This window comes from Pieris rapae, chromosome 6 (genome assembly GCF_905147795.1).
Source record: "Pieris rapae chromosome 6, ilPieRapa1.1, whole genome shotgun sequence".
NCBI lineage: Eukaryota > Metazoa > Arthropoda > Insecta > Lepidoptera > Pieridae > Pieris > Pieris rapae.
Window position 1 is genome coordinate 3,845,973 of NC_059514.1, and position 12,141 is coordinate 3,858,113.

General features: G+C 33.8%; 2 protein-coding genes and 1 long non-coding RNA gene across 4 annotated transcripts; 2 read left to right on the top strand and 1 right to left on the bottom strand.

Annotated features, from left to right (window-relative positions):
- Positions 1-1,173: 1,173 nt before the first annotated feature.
- LOC110995698 lies at positions 1,174-3,208 on the bottom strand. 2 transcript variants are annotated; one of them, XR_002600263.2, is made up of 3 exons: positions 3,119-3,208; positions 2,571-2,658; positions 1,174-1,471 (listed from the first exon to the last, which is right to left on the bottom strand). It is a non-coding gene; the product is annotated as an uncharacterized LOC110995698 (long non-coding RNA). The 2 variants fall into 2 exon arrangements; XR_006750290.1 differs by lacking the exon at positions 1,174-1,471 and adding an exon at positions 1,872-2,054.
- Positions 3,129-5,456, top strand: LOC110995697 (trypsin, alkaline C-like). Its single transcript, XM_022262986.2, has 4 exons — positions 3,129-3,245; positions 4,057-4,237; positions 4,643-4,901; positions 5,115-5,456. The coding sequence occupies exons 1-4, from the start codon at positions 3,209-3,211 to the stop codon at positions 5,418-5,420; spliced, it is 783 nt and encodes a 260-aa protein (XP_022118678.2). The 5' UTR covers positions 3,129-3,208; the 3' UTR covers positions 5,421-5,456.
- Positions 5,457-9,148: 3,692 nt separating this feature from the next.
- Positions 9,149-11,687, top strand: LOC110995718 (trypsin, alkaline B-like). The gene is made up of 4 exons (XM_022263007.2): positions 9,149-9,281; positions 9,633-9,810; positions 10,180-10,438; positions 11,346-11,687. Exons 1-4 carry the CDS (start codon positions 9,227-9,229, stop codon positions 11,658-11,660), a joined length of 807 nt encoding a protein of 268 aa, XP_022118699.2. The 5' UTR covers positions 9,149-9,226; the 3' UTR covers positions 11,661-11,687.
- Positions 11,688-12,141: the final 454 nt, after the last annotated feature.

A 12,141-nucleotide genomic window follows, 5' to 3' on the forward strand; every position in this document is an offset into this window, starting at 1 on the left:
CATCTTTCTAGCTAAGAATGCTAGAGGAAAACGTGCTAATTTATATCTTCTTGGGTTACATTTGACAAGATTTAGCCGACCGAGGCTCCGCTTGTTTTAAGCGTTGCATGAGATTTGATTTTGACGTTTCCCCTTAAAGTTGCGAATCCGGTAGGGCAGACATTCCGTTCTTATTTTTATATTCACTATTAACGTGTTAGTGTACATCTGTAGGGCTTAGGGGTCCGGAGGGTCGTTAGGTTCTAAGGTATATTTAGTTATCTAATAAACCAGCCTGCATAGCATACAGGTAGTCCCGACTTTTACGCCATATTATATACATACATTTCACAGTAAACTGGCAGGAAAGCTGTACATATTATTACGTTTACATTATTTGATGAACAAGAAGTATATGCTAATTGGTCATAGTTTAACGGATCGCCTTTTTTCGGTACCGGATATATAGAAGCGGTCTTCCAGTACTTCGGGACAATGTCAAACAACTACAGATCTTTTTACCTGTAGCTGTTTGACATTGTGCGTTATGACCGGAGCCAACTCACAAGTACTGCGTACAATTGGGGGAATGGCATCAGGCCCTCTCGACCTATGTATATCCAAAGAACGTAGAGAGTTTAAGGAAGGCACGTGGCCGAAATATAATTCCAGGTATTAAAGCATCTTACGGAATCAATATTTTATTATCTCTTATCAGTAGCGTAATTAACACAATAATTTCGGTAGTCATAAGGCAATAAAGAACTGTCGGATAATGTCGGGCGGGTAATCACTGACGAAACAAAACATGCATATAAATATATACTGTCAGAATTAAAAAAAAATAATTGTATAATTGGTTAATTATTCCTATTTACTTAGAGCTGAGTTTAAAAAAGCTATTTTTTATATTTTTGTGCATGTTGCTTTAATCAAATAAATATTTTTTTCTATTTCATAATATACTACTTTCTTCTAAATATACTTGCGAATGTTATGCAATACTTTCACTGTATTATACTGCTGATACAGTCTGGTCAAACTTTATTTATCTTTGGATAACAAAAGCACGATAACGATTCTTTACTTTCCGACCATAACAAGGTTAACATTAGAGAACAGAAGCGAGATGTTAACAAAATCGTTATAATACAAAATAGTACCAATGAGTCGGACTTACTCTCTCTCTCTCTCTCTCTCTCTCTCTAAATCTCACCTAAGAGCCTAAATATCACCGTTGATCTTGGTTAATATTTGTGACAAGTTCACGTTAATGTGTACAATTGTAAATTGTATCAATCCTACAGTACCATCAACGGGACTTCCTGGACAATATTCATCATATACTCATGATCAATAAATAAAATTATGGTTTCATGTTTGAAAACATTTGTTTTTATTACGAAAATTTCAATCATATTCGTATAAGACACCATTTTACAAAATCTTTCTTGCCCTTAGCGTTCAATCGATCATGTTCAGCCTTGCAATTCTGTAACTCATACAGTTATTTTGAATGATTTTTCAAACTCTCACAGCGGATTTGGCTCTCAGATAATTTTACGATTTGGCATTTGGTAATAAAGTATAACCGTGAAAAAGCTCAAGTGAAATTGATTATCTTTGGAACGAAAAATCGACTCTCAAAATTCAAATCTTAAATGTGTTGATTTTCAAGAGAGCCATGTTTATTGTTTTGCCATTTATATGCGAAGTTAAAGTTGTTTTATATATTATACAAATACTATACGACAATTTATATGTAATTCAGGGTATGTTTAAACATAATTATTTATAAATAGAGTTAAAAAAAAGAAGAGAAATAAAAATAAGAAATAAAGAAGAAAAATAAAATATAAAGAGAAATTAAAAAAAAATTATATCATGCTTAGTAAAATAGTTAATACAATAAATTTTATATTAACATTTTCTCATATTTTTCTGCAAAAATATTTGTATATTTGTAAGTAGGTATACCAAAGTGTATAGAAGAACCCATTAATTTAAAATTCCTGTTGGTATAGCATGTGAAGAAGAATATCGCTTTTGACAATGAATCATCAATAACATGGTCCCTGGATAAAGACAATAATGCAAATTGCAATTGTAAAATTATTGAGTTTCAGCTTTCCTTCAATAGATAATAAATGATTTGGTTTTGAATGGTTATCAAAGCGCAATTTAGGTTTCTATATTTTTATAAATATTGATAAAACATCAATTATTATTAATAGGGTGTTGAATTAAAAAAGATAAAATCTTCTGTTTTACACAAGTACACATTGTATATTTAAAATATTACCATTATGTACTTCTTTAGTTGACTTAGTAGTTATTAAACTTTTTATTTTAACTTTCACGACTATTACTTTTTATAATCTAACTAGCAGACTCGGCCAAGCGTTGCTGTGGCTAAGGTTTTTGTTTTATTACATAGTAGTAAACTATTCAAGGGAAACTTTTTTTATCATATTACTAAATAAAAACTATTCAGTTAACAAAATGAATTTAGAAACCGGTTTTTAAATAACATGAGTTAATTGTCAAGATATTCATAGACAACATTCACACTTACAAACTCCTCTACATACCAAGACGTAAAATGAATTTGCTTGACAAAATGCCATAGTGTGCCATAATATGCCATAAATAAATTCCAAAAACGAGGTAAGCCGGCTTCTGTAAGTGAAGTGAGATCACGGATTATCAAAATGCCAAGGCAGATTATGAATACCTGAACTTCACTGAATCTGAGATTTAGGCATCCAAACACATGACAAAATTTAATTTCAGCCTATAAATTTCCCGTCTATATGAAAAGGTTAATCTAGCGGTGAACCGGCCTCCTTGAGAAAATATCTGACTAAGTAGAGGCTAAAAAAAGGAGGATCTATTGTAAGATTGACAGGGCGAGCGGCAAGACCAAATAAGACGAAGAGATACCTAGATATGTTTGTATCTAACCTATCAAGGCCTTCAGTATGAAATGAAAAGCAAAATTTTGAACTTTTTTAAATATTCATTCTAAACCAATTTTTCAAATGAATATTTTATGATTATCTTTTCTGAAAAACGGATTATAATTATAGAAACTCAACTTTAAATTAGATAAGATAATAAGAATGATAATTTACTGTACCAATAAAGAGATAGATTATTTTTATGATCTGCACTTCTTTAAATACCCAACGACGCATACTTCCTTCAGTTTGGCGAATAAATATTCAATATGTCGCTTCTTCCGTTGGCAGTCCTGCTTTTTGTAGGTAAAAACTATTTCTTTCCTATTTGCACGTAAACTTGCTCGTAGATTCAACTTCGTGATTTGCCGAACGTGTCTTAAATCGTGGTAATTAATAAGTAATTCAGTTAATAAGTTGTTCAGCTAAAATGTTGACGTTTGACGATATATGAAACAGTGGTTGGCCATATTGTATAATCAGTCATGAGTGGGGATTGCAAATTTAATCAAAATCAATTAATTCGAGATCTTGTGGGATTAAGAACTACAATGTCACGAGATCCATATTTTGGAGAGTTTTGGAAACCAAAAGATATTTTTAACATTTATTTTTTCTAACTCTTCCTATTATTTATTTATAACAAAAAAACATATCCATTTTATTATACGAGCCGGACCCACGAGATAGCGATGTTCGCCTGCCATGTGTTTGCAAGATATTATTTTCTGAATCAACAAAGCTTACATTATTTTTTTACCCACAGCATGGATTCTGTAATATTAATATAATCAACAATTGATCTGATCTATCTGTCTTCATTTACGGGTCTATATTTTGTTCAGTTAGCTAAGGCCACGCAAAACCATATCATTAGTCTTACTTACAACTGCTTGTTTTAGTGTAGATTGTGATGTTACTGCGTTTAGTGTATATCGTTAGATACTATTCATTCTTAGTTTTTCATGAAGTATAAACATAAGTTCAGAGTTATAGACGATAGCTTTTGTGATTTTTATTAATTTAAGCAAATTTCATGTTGCTACCATACGATTTATGTTACGGAATATTTACAAATCTCATAAAAATTAAATCTAAACGTACTTACAACGTACAGGAAACGCCCTCGCCACATCCAATCGAATTGTTGGGGGAGAAGAGACTTCAATCGAAAAGTATCCATACATAGTGCAATTGGAGGGCTATAGTACATTTACTGGTAACTGGAACCAAATATGTGGAGCCAATATCCTCTTAAAAGACTGGATTTTGTCAGCAGCGCACTGTTTTGAAGGATGGTAAGAATATGTATTTGATGGTTATGGATATATCATAAAATATTAATGACGATAGATCATCGAATATAAATAGCATTATATATTCAAAGACTTTATATAGAGTAACATACATTTTATCTTAGTTACATTATATATTGGAATCGCAAATTACTTATTCATCCTTCTTCGATAGTAAAAATCTTAATTCTTAAAAAGTTTAAATATAAAGATTGTATTTGTTACACTGTGTATGATATCACATTTTTATCCATTGACATTAGTAGTGTATCAATATAATAAAGAGAAGAAGGTTCAAAATGTTAACTGTTTGCTTTGCTTCAAAAAGCATACGATTATATAATATCGGTCTCAAAGCTTTAAATTGAATTATTAAATTAAATTGAACACTTAAGTATGATATTTTAGGGACTATAGACCTGAATACAGACGTATCAGAGCTGGAACTACCTACCGTAGTGAAGGTGGAGCTGTGCACTACGTAGATTATGAGAAAAAACATCCAGAATACCGCAAAGCCTCAAGATTCGATGCCGACATCAACATTGTGAAATTGTCTACTCCTCTGGTCTGGAATCCAGTGATCCAGAGAGCAACTATCGTGTCACAAGGCTATGAACTGCCTGATAACGCCCCTGTGGTCCACGCAGGGTGGGGAGACACTTCTGTAAGTACATCATTATTTTTGATATATTTACAAATATTATTTTTGAGGTTAGGATTTCTGATATAATTGCAAACAAAACCATAACCAAAATTCTCTTCTGTGGTACTAGTATTCCATTAGCTGGAGTCAGAGGAAATAATAAAATCAGGTCAATCATTTATATATTTAAGCGAAGTACTTCTTAGTTTAAACTAAAACTTATTTCATTTTTAGTTTGATGGAGTTGCATCAAGGGTTCTCCGACATGTAGAATTGTACACAATCAACAATATACTCTGCAGGGATCGCTACAAACTACTACCAGGCACTAACGTCGTTACACCTAACATGATATGTGCTGGACTGTTAGATATTGGAGGGCGTGATGCCTGTCAGGGAGACTCTGGTGGTCCATTGTATGCTGGAGAGATTGTCGTCGGTATAGTATCCTGGGGACACAATTGCGCAAATGCAACATTCCCTGGCATTAGTACCAAAGTCTCTAGTTACACTGACTGGATCATTAGGAACGCTCGCTAAAATCACTTTTCGAAATAATATCTTAATTATTTTATAGATTTTTATTTACTATTCTCTCCTTTCGACGATTTCCTAATTTCCTTTTTATTAAAAAGTATTACCGCTTCGGTTAAGTTGACGCGCTAATATGTAGCGTAAGTATTAGCGCGTCAACTTAACCGAAAAATGTCCTAATTTAGTGGCGTCACAATAAAAAAGTGCAAAGTTTAAAGCCATTTTAATGTTGTCAAATGCAAACATTAGCTATGGTGGAAATACAGTTGTTAAGAGCTATCGATAGAAATGTCGTGCAGCCCTAGTAGTGTTTCAACTAATACTATAAAATCATGTTAATTATCCAAACGATAAAAAGGATATTAGTTATTGGTTTGTGAACTCTGTTTCAGCACTTAGACTCTCAACAGGTCAATTGTGCGTAAGGTCCTGGCTAAATAAGCCAGACTAACTCACAAAGCAAACGTGTAGAAGTTTCCTGAGCACTTGACGGAGCGACCTCACTGTTCCGAGGATATTTGCACGTTATTTAGCCATAGCTTCGCATTTCAAGAATACGTGGGTGACTGATTCCTCTGCGCTGAAACAGCCTCTGTACATGGAGCTATCTGTCGCGCCTAAGACAAAACGATGTTTAATAATCGTTTTGTCCAAGTGACCCATAATTGTCCCCATCATTGTTTTAGGGTTAGTTATTTTTAGAAGTTGCTTTGTCAGTTGCGGGTTTACAACTGGCAGAGCCATTTTGGACCGACTGCAGTCCGCATTCGCGACCATCGTTGGAGTTCTGCAGATTGGCGTATCCAGGTTCGAACTTGGAAGGATACTGGAAAATTATAATAGAAAAGGGATTTATTTTTACTTTGACGATGTGGAGGAAAAAGCTAAATATCATATAAACAAATTGGCACACAAATATTTTATGAAATGCAAAAATTTATTGTAATGGTTTTATGGTAGCTATATTTATTTAACTGAAATATTTTTTCACGCTTGTGTTATATTCTAGGACCTTTATGACTACATCTGTAATAGTAATGTAATAATGGTTTAAACGAACAAACACGAATATCATAATAAAATAAAGATTTAAAGTTTTATACCAGTCACAGTACATTTTCTGTGTTCATGTTGAAAACTATCTAGTGAGTTTTCTCTGAACCTGTTAAAGACTATTTATTTAATGTTGATCACAACCTCCTTGCTATATATAATTGATAAATCTTATAAAAGCTCAGGCTCGTAATGTGTGATCGTAGTGGGTCCTACCCCGAGAGTCCTAAAACTTATAGATCCGCTTTTTCTTAATCGATTCTATACGGGTCAGATGTGCATATAGGAGGTATAGTGCGCGTGAGACAAGCATCATATAATAAAATAAAGTGTAAAGACAAAACAGTCATGCTAAAAATAATTACACACCATATTAAGGCCAAGTTATAATGAAGCGAGAAGAATACAAAAAAGACAGGAAATCGACAAAAATAATATAAGATTTTGAATTCTACGTTTGGTAGGTGGCAGTACTGCTTTGTGTGTTTCTATTTTGTGCTACACATTTTTGTATAAACAATTACGTGTTATTTACCGGTATTAGTTTTATGATTTAAGTTTAACACTGGGAACATATAAATACAGTTATCAATAATCGAGTTGATTAATCTTTATATAACCATAGTAAATATGTTATCTTTTATGACTAACAATTACGATAAATTGCCATAAATTTGTGGGATTAGATTACCTACTGTCAAGGTGTAATAAATTTACATAATTAATTTTACTAAGCTGCACCAACAAGGTCATACTTAAGCATAACACAAGAAGGAAGTTGCATAAACCAAAACTGATATAAGACCCTCGATAATATGTTTGGACAACATGCAAAAATGCAATGCTTTATATAAATTATTAAGTAATACCTATCTGTGTGATGATGTTTAAAGCTTAGGGCTTAGCTTTAGGCCAAAAACATCGAGAAACAAGAGCGTACCGCGTTAAATATATAATATACTATAACTAAGAGCAAAGCTTAAATTTTATAAGCGTAGCCGCCGCATACTTTTTTAATGTTTTAAAAATAACCATAAACAGGCCGCATTATTTATTTACACTTTCCGTAGATAAGCTGGATTTAAAAACAAACTGTGCATCATTTATAGCCACGTGTTTGCATAAATAATAATAAGCAGCTATCCAGCCAACCTTCATTATAATACTAATAATTTATTTGCAAGCATTTGGTATGAATTGTACCAATGTACAATTTTAAAGTTGGCATAATTAGTATTATTACTATTTTCTTGTGTAGCCAAGTCCACATTTCAAGGATAGTCATGGTCACTTAAATTTCATTGCTTGTGGCGGCGTCCATACATCGGGTTGTCTCTCTAAAATATGGCGAGGGGGCCGTTGGCTGGCCATGCGTCATACTCGTGAACGGGTGCTACTTGTGGTGACTGGTGGTACTTGAATTCGTGTATGCGGTGATATTAGTAGTTTCTACTACTTTATTGCGTGTTGTTCTTAGGAGTATGTAAGTGCGTGCTCCTATTTCAACATGCCTCCTGCTGATAGAGGACAAATCTTTGTTAAACACCTATATTTTGTGATTCGTAACTTATATGCAAACTAACTTTTTCTAAATAAATAATTTAAAAAAGTATATAAGTAAAGTTTTTAGTTTAGACAAAAGATTTATAATATTCATATGGGCCGATATAATGTTAGGTTTGCTAATTACGTAATAACCTAATGTAAGGTCCCCTAGGTAGGGACTGAATAAATTAACACCCTTGGTATTCCATGGGTCCCAAAACTTTTTACCCAGTTAGTGTAGCGAGACTTGTTTCTTTTGCGTGGGTAAAGAAAATATTTAGAACTGGCCAGTTATAAAAATGAAAACTTTTTTGAATTTCACTTTTAGAACTCTTTGGTAACCTCATGTACTACATTGCATTCATTTGTCATTTGTTTTTGTAAATCGGCGGTAAATCTAATGATCTAACGCGAGAAAATTTTCGGTCAATTATTTAATATGACTTTCAATGTGAGCTTACTCAATGCTATGATAGGCTGCGATTAGCATTACTTTAATGAAGTTCCATCTGATGAAGAATGGGCCCACTGCTTTTCTTAGTGGTTCCATCAAATGCAACGGTGTGTAGAGAAAAAAAAAATAAAAGTATTGGCAACTGTCAACATTAAGCCGTTTTTCATTTTCTAAACATTTTCGGTGTTACTTAGGTACAAATTGTTTTTGATATCATCCTGCTTTATTGAGGAATAAAATGAATGATCGTCAATCAATTAACACCCCTTACATTTATTAATAGAACCTCTAAATAAATCAAAGAGCATTAACACAATCAATTTTTGGTTCATTAAGCGGTACAACAGGCATCTCCTGGACAAACGTGACTCCAATAGACCACATCTCACTTATCATTAGGTGGGATTGTAGCCGAACGTCCGACCAGGTATGTATTGAAAAAATTATAAAAAATTGTATAAGTGAATTTCTTTGTATTTGTATACATAAGTATTTGTAGGTTACATGCAATTCCAAAATACAATTTATTAATTGGAAATCGTTTCTTCTTAAGCAAAGCTACTTCGAAAGTAACGGTTAACTTGAAACAATAAAAGTTTCGCCGATGTTCGGTCTAGGATCAGTTTTTACACAGATACGTTAGCCGTAAACCACACGGTCTAATAAAGATAAAAAATTATTAATTTACAACTGTCAAAGTATAATCTTCTTTATCTCAGTCTTTAAATACAACAACTTCGACAAGCTACACATATGGAGAATGTGGACTCACAATATGAATAACTTACATACATTAGTGTTCGTTATTTTTCTTGGTAAAAGTCAAATTTATATTGTATTTAAGACTTTTAGATCCATATATCTTTGTTATAATAAGAGTAACCGAAATGTATTCATTGTATTATTTACTTCAGTTGTTGGTTTAATTTACTATTCTTTACATAATATATATTCTTATTTAACACGAGCAATATGTAATCGGGAAGAGATATATTAGGAGTAGTTAATACCTAAGGTCACTGCCTCTTAGAATAAGCGTTCATGTATGTAATTAAGTGTTCATATAAATTAGTTAATTGTAGCCCCGTATCCCTGATAAAGATAATAACCCTTACCCTTTAAGAGAGTCTGTCTAACTAAAACAGTCTAAATTTTCTCATTTTCAGCGTCTACCCTGGCTAAGTCTAGCCGTATTGTCGGTGGCCAAGACACAAGCATTGAGCAATATCCCGACATAGTTCAAGTGGAGATGCATCTTGGTTGGGGTGTATGGAATCAAGAATGCGGTGCAACTATTCTAAAAACTTACTGGGTCTTATCAGCAGCTCATTGCTTCGATGATTGGTATTTTTTTGTTTTCTAAAACTTAGTGGTTATTTCTGAATTCCACACGTTAACTGTGTGGAATTCAGAAATTTTCAAGGTATGGATTCATAGACACGTACGTTACTAAGCTACATAGTCTTGTGGTTCGAAGTAGATGAAATTTAATCAAATCATTCGATCCAATTCGTAATATTCATTCAATATTCAAGCGGTGACACGTAGAAGACATTTATATGAATTATTAACAAAATTTAAAGACCAAAATTAAATCCAAGCCAATTATCTGTTAGTTTAATTAATATTGTGGGCAACTATTATATCTTTTATATGTTGCTTTACACAGTATTCTATTCGATTGGAATGAACTAGCTATTAAACCAATTTCAGGCTCTATACACCCGAGGACAGACGTATCAGAGCTGGAAGCACTTACCGTAACACTGGTGGTTTCATACACTATGTGGACTATGAGATTAACCACCCTAGTTTCCACGTGGCATCCCCATTCGACGCTGACATCGCTGTTGTGAAACTTAAAACTCCTCTCAAACTTTCTCCTTCAATCCAAAGAGGAACTATTGTTAAACACGGCTTCGTAACTCCAGATAATTTACCAGTAGTACATGCTGGATGGGGAGATACAAGTGTAGGTATATAATGTGTAGCAAATAGCTTTAGCTCATTCAATGTCGAGACTTAGTAGGTACGCCGTATGTCAATTTTAATATAGAACATGGCAAACAGGTCGAACGACCCCAACGGAGGACCCAAGGAGTCGAATTGGTTTGAATATACTTCAATCGGCACAGTGCGCAGCAAAATCTGCTCTTAATAACGCTTATTTGTGGAACGGAAATGGAACAAGAATGTTTAAACCAGAGCTGTGACTAGCTACCGTTTAGCATCCCAGAAAATGGAATAAAGAGTTCCATGTGTGGGGTACAGTACAGCTGTCGACGTGTGCAAATGACGAGTCGCGCGGCAGTTATCTCCACCCCCCGTTGCGCATAGACAGGATCAATAAATAACGGACATGCAATTACTCGTTTGATATAATCCTGGCCCATGAGGAGATGACTCAATACATGCACTACAAAACAACTTCGGTGATAGAGTCTGGAATGAAATCTGGAGACGAAAAGTTTTAGGCTTCAAAGAAATGTAGAAAGTTCTTCGCTGACCGCATAGGGCGAAAACAAAGCGTGGAGGGCGCGAGTAGGCACAGTTCTCTGAACCATGTAATGATGAACCCAAAGAAGGGTCGACGGAGACTTGTGGTGGTTGTCTGGAGGTCAATGTTGACAATGGTATGACATACAGAAGTCATAGGTCACGTCTCTTCTCTTTCGATGATTAGAAATTCGAACTGTACCTATCGGTAATTTATAACACACGGGAAATACTAACTCTCGCTGTCCACGACCGTTTCTACTGGCAGCATAATGTAAACAATTTAATATATTAGCATTTACATGGATTAAATTTTTTACTTAATCTATACGTCTATAAACCAAGTACTATACATATATCTAAAATAAATAAAAATATTTCAGTTCAACGGATTGCCGTCATCGATCCTTCAGCATGTTCAGGTATATACAGTCAACAATGATCTTTGTAACCAACGTTACCGGCAGTTAGGTGGATCAAGCGTTACTCGTAATATGATTTGTGCTGGTCTCCTGGATGTCGGAGGTCGTGATGCCTGTCAGGGAGACTCTGGCGGTCCATTATACGCAAGCGGTGATAGAGGTAGTGTCATCATTGGCGTTGTCTCCTGGGGACATAGATGCGCTAACGCAACCTATCCTGGAATTAGTACTAATGTTGCATCTTATACAGACTGGATATTGGTAAATGCTATTTGAAATATGAAAAAAAGGTACTTCAGTTAATGTACTTGTTTTTTTTGCGCAATATATTCTAACTACCTTAAATCATAAACAACCTACCAACAAAAAAAGTTAAAATAGTGGTACGAGATTGATACATATTATGATGTCAACATCCATTAAAATTATTATTATCATGTTTATTCCCGTTTAGAATTATTATTAGCAAAATAACCTTTGACCAATAAATTAAATACATCATTAAAAGGAGTCACTTTGGGCAAGGTTCTGAACATAATTGCAGCGTTTGATTCTGTGTTATAACGAGTGTTATAATAATTTCAATTCCTTTATTTAATAATAAAGTCATCAGTATGGCCACAGGAACACTAATCCAACACGAATTTATTGCCTTACGATTATCGAAATGAGGCTAATCTTGTTTTATATTAATCCTTATTGATAAGCATATCCTGAGGTTAAGCCGCTTATTAAAATAAAGAATTGTGTATCAAAG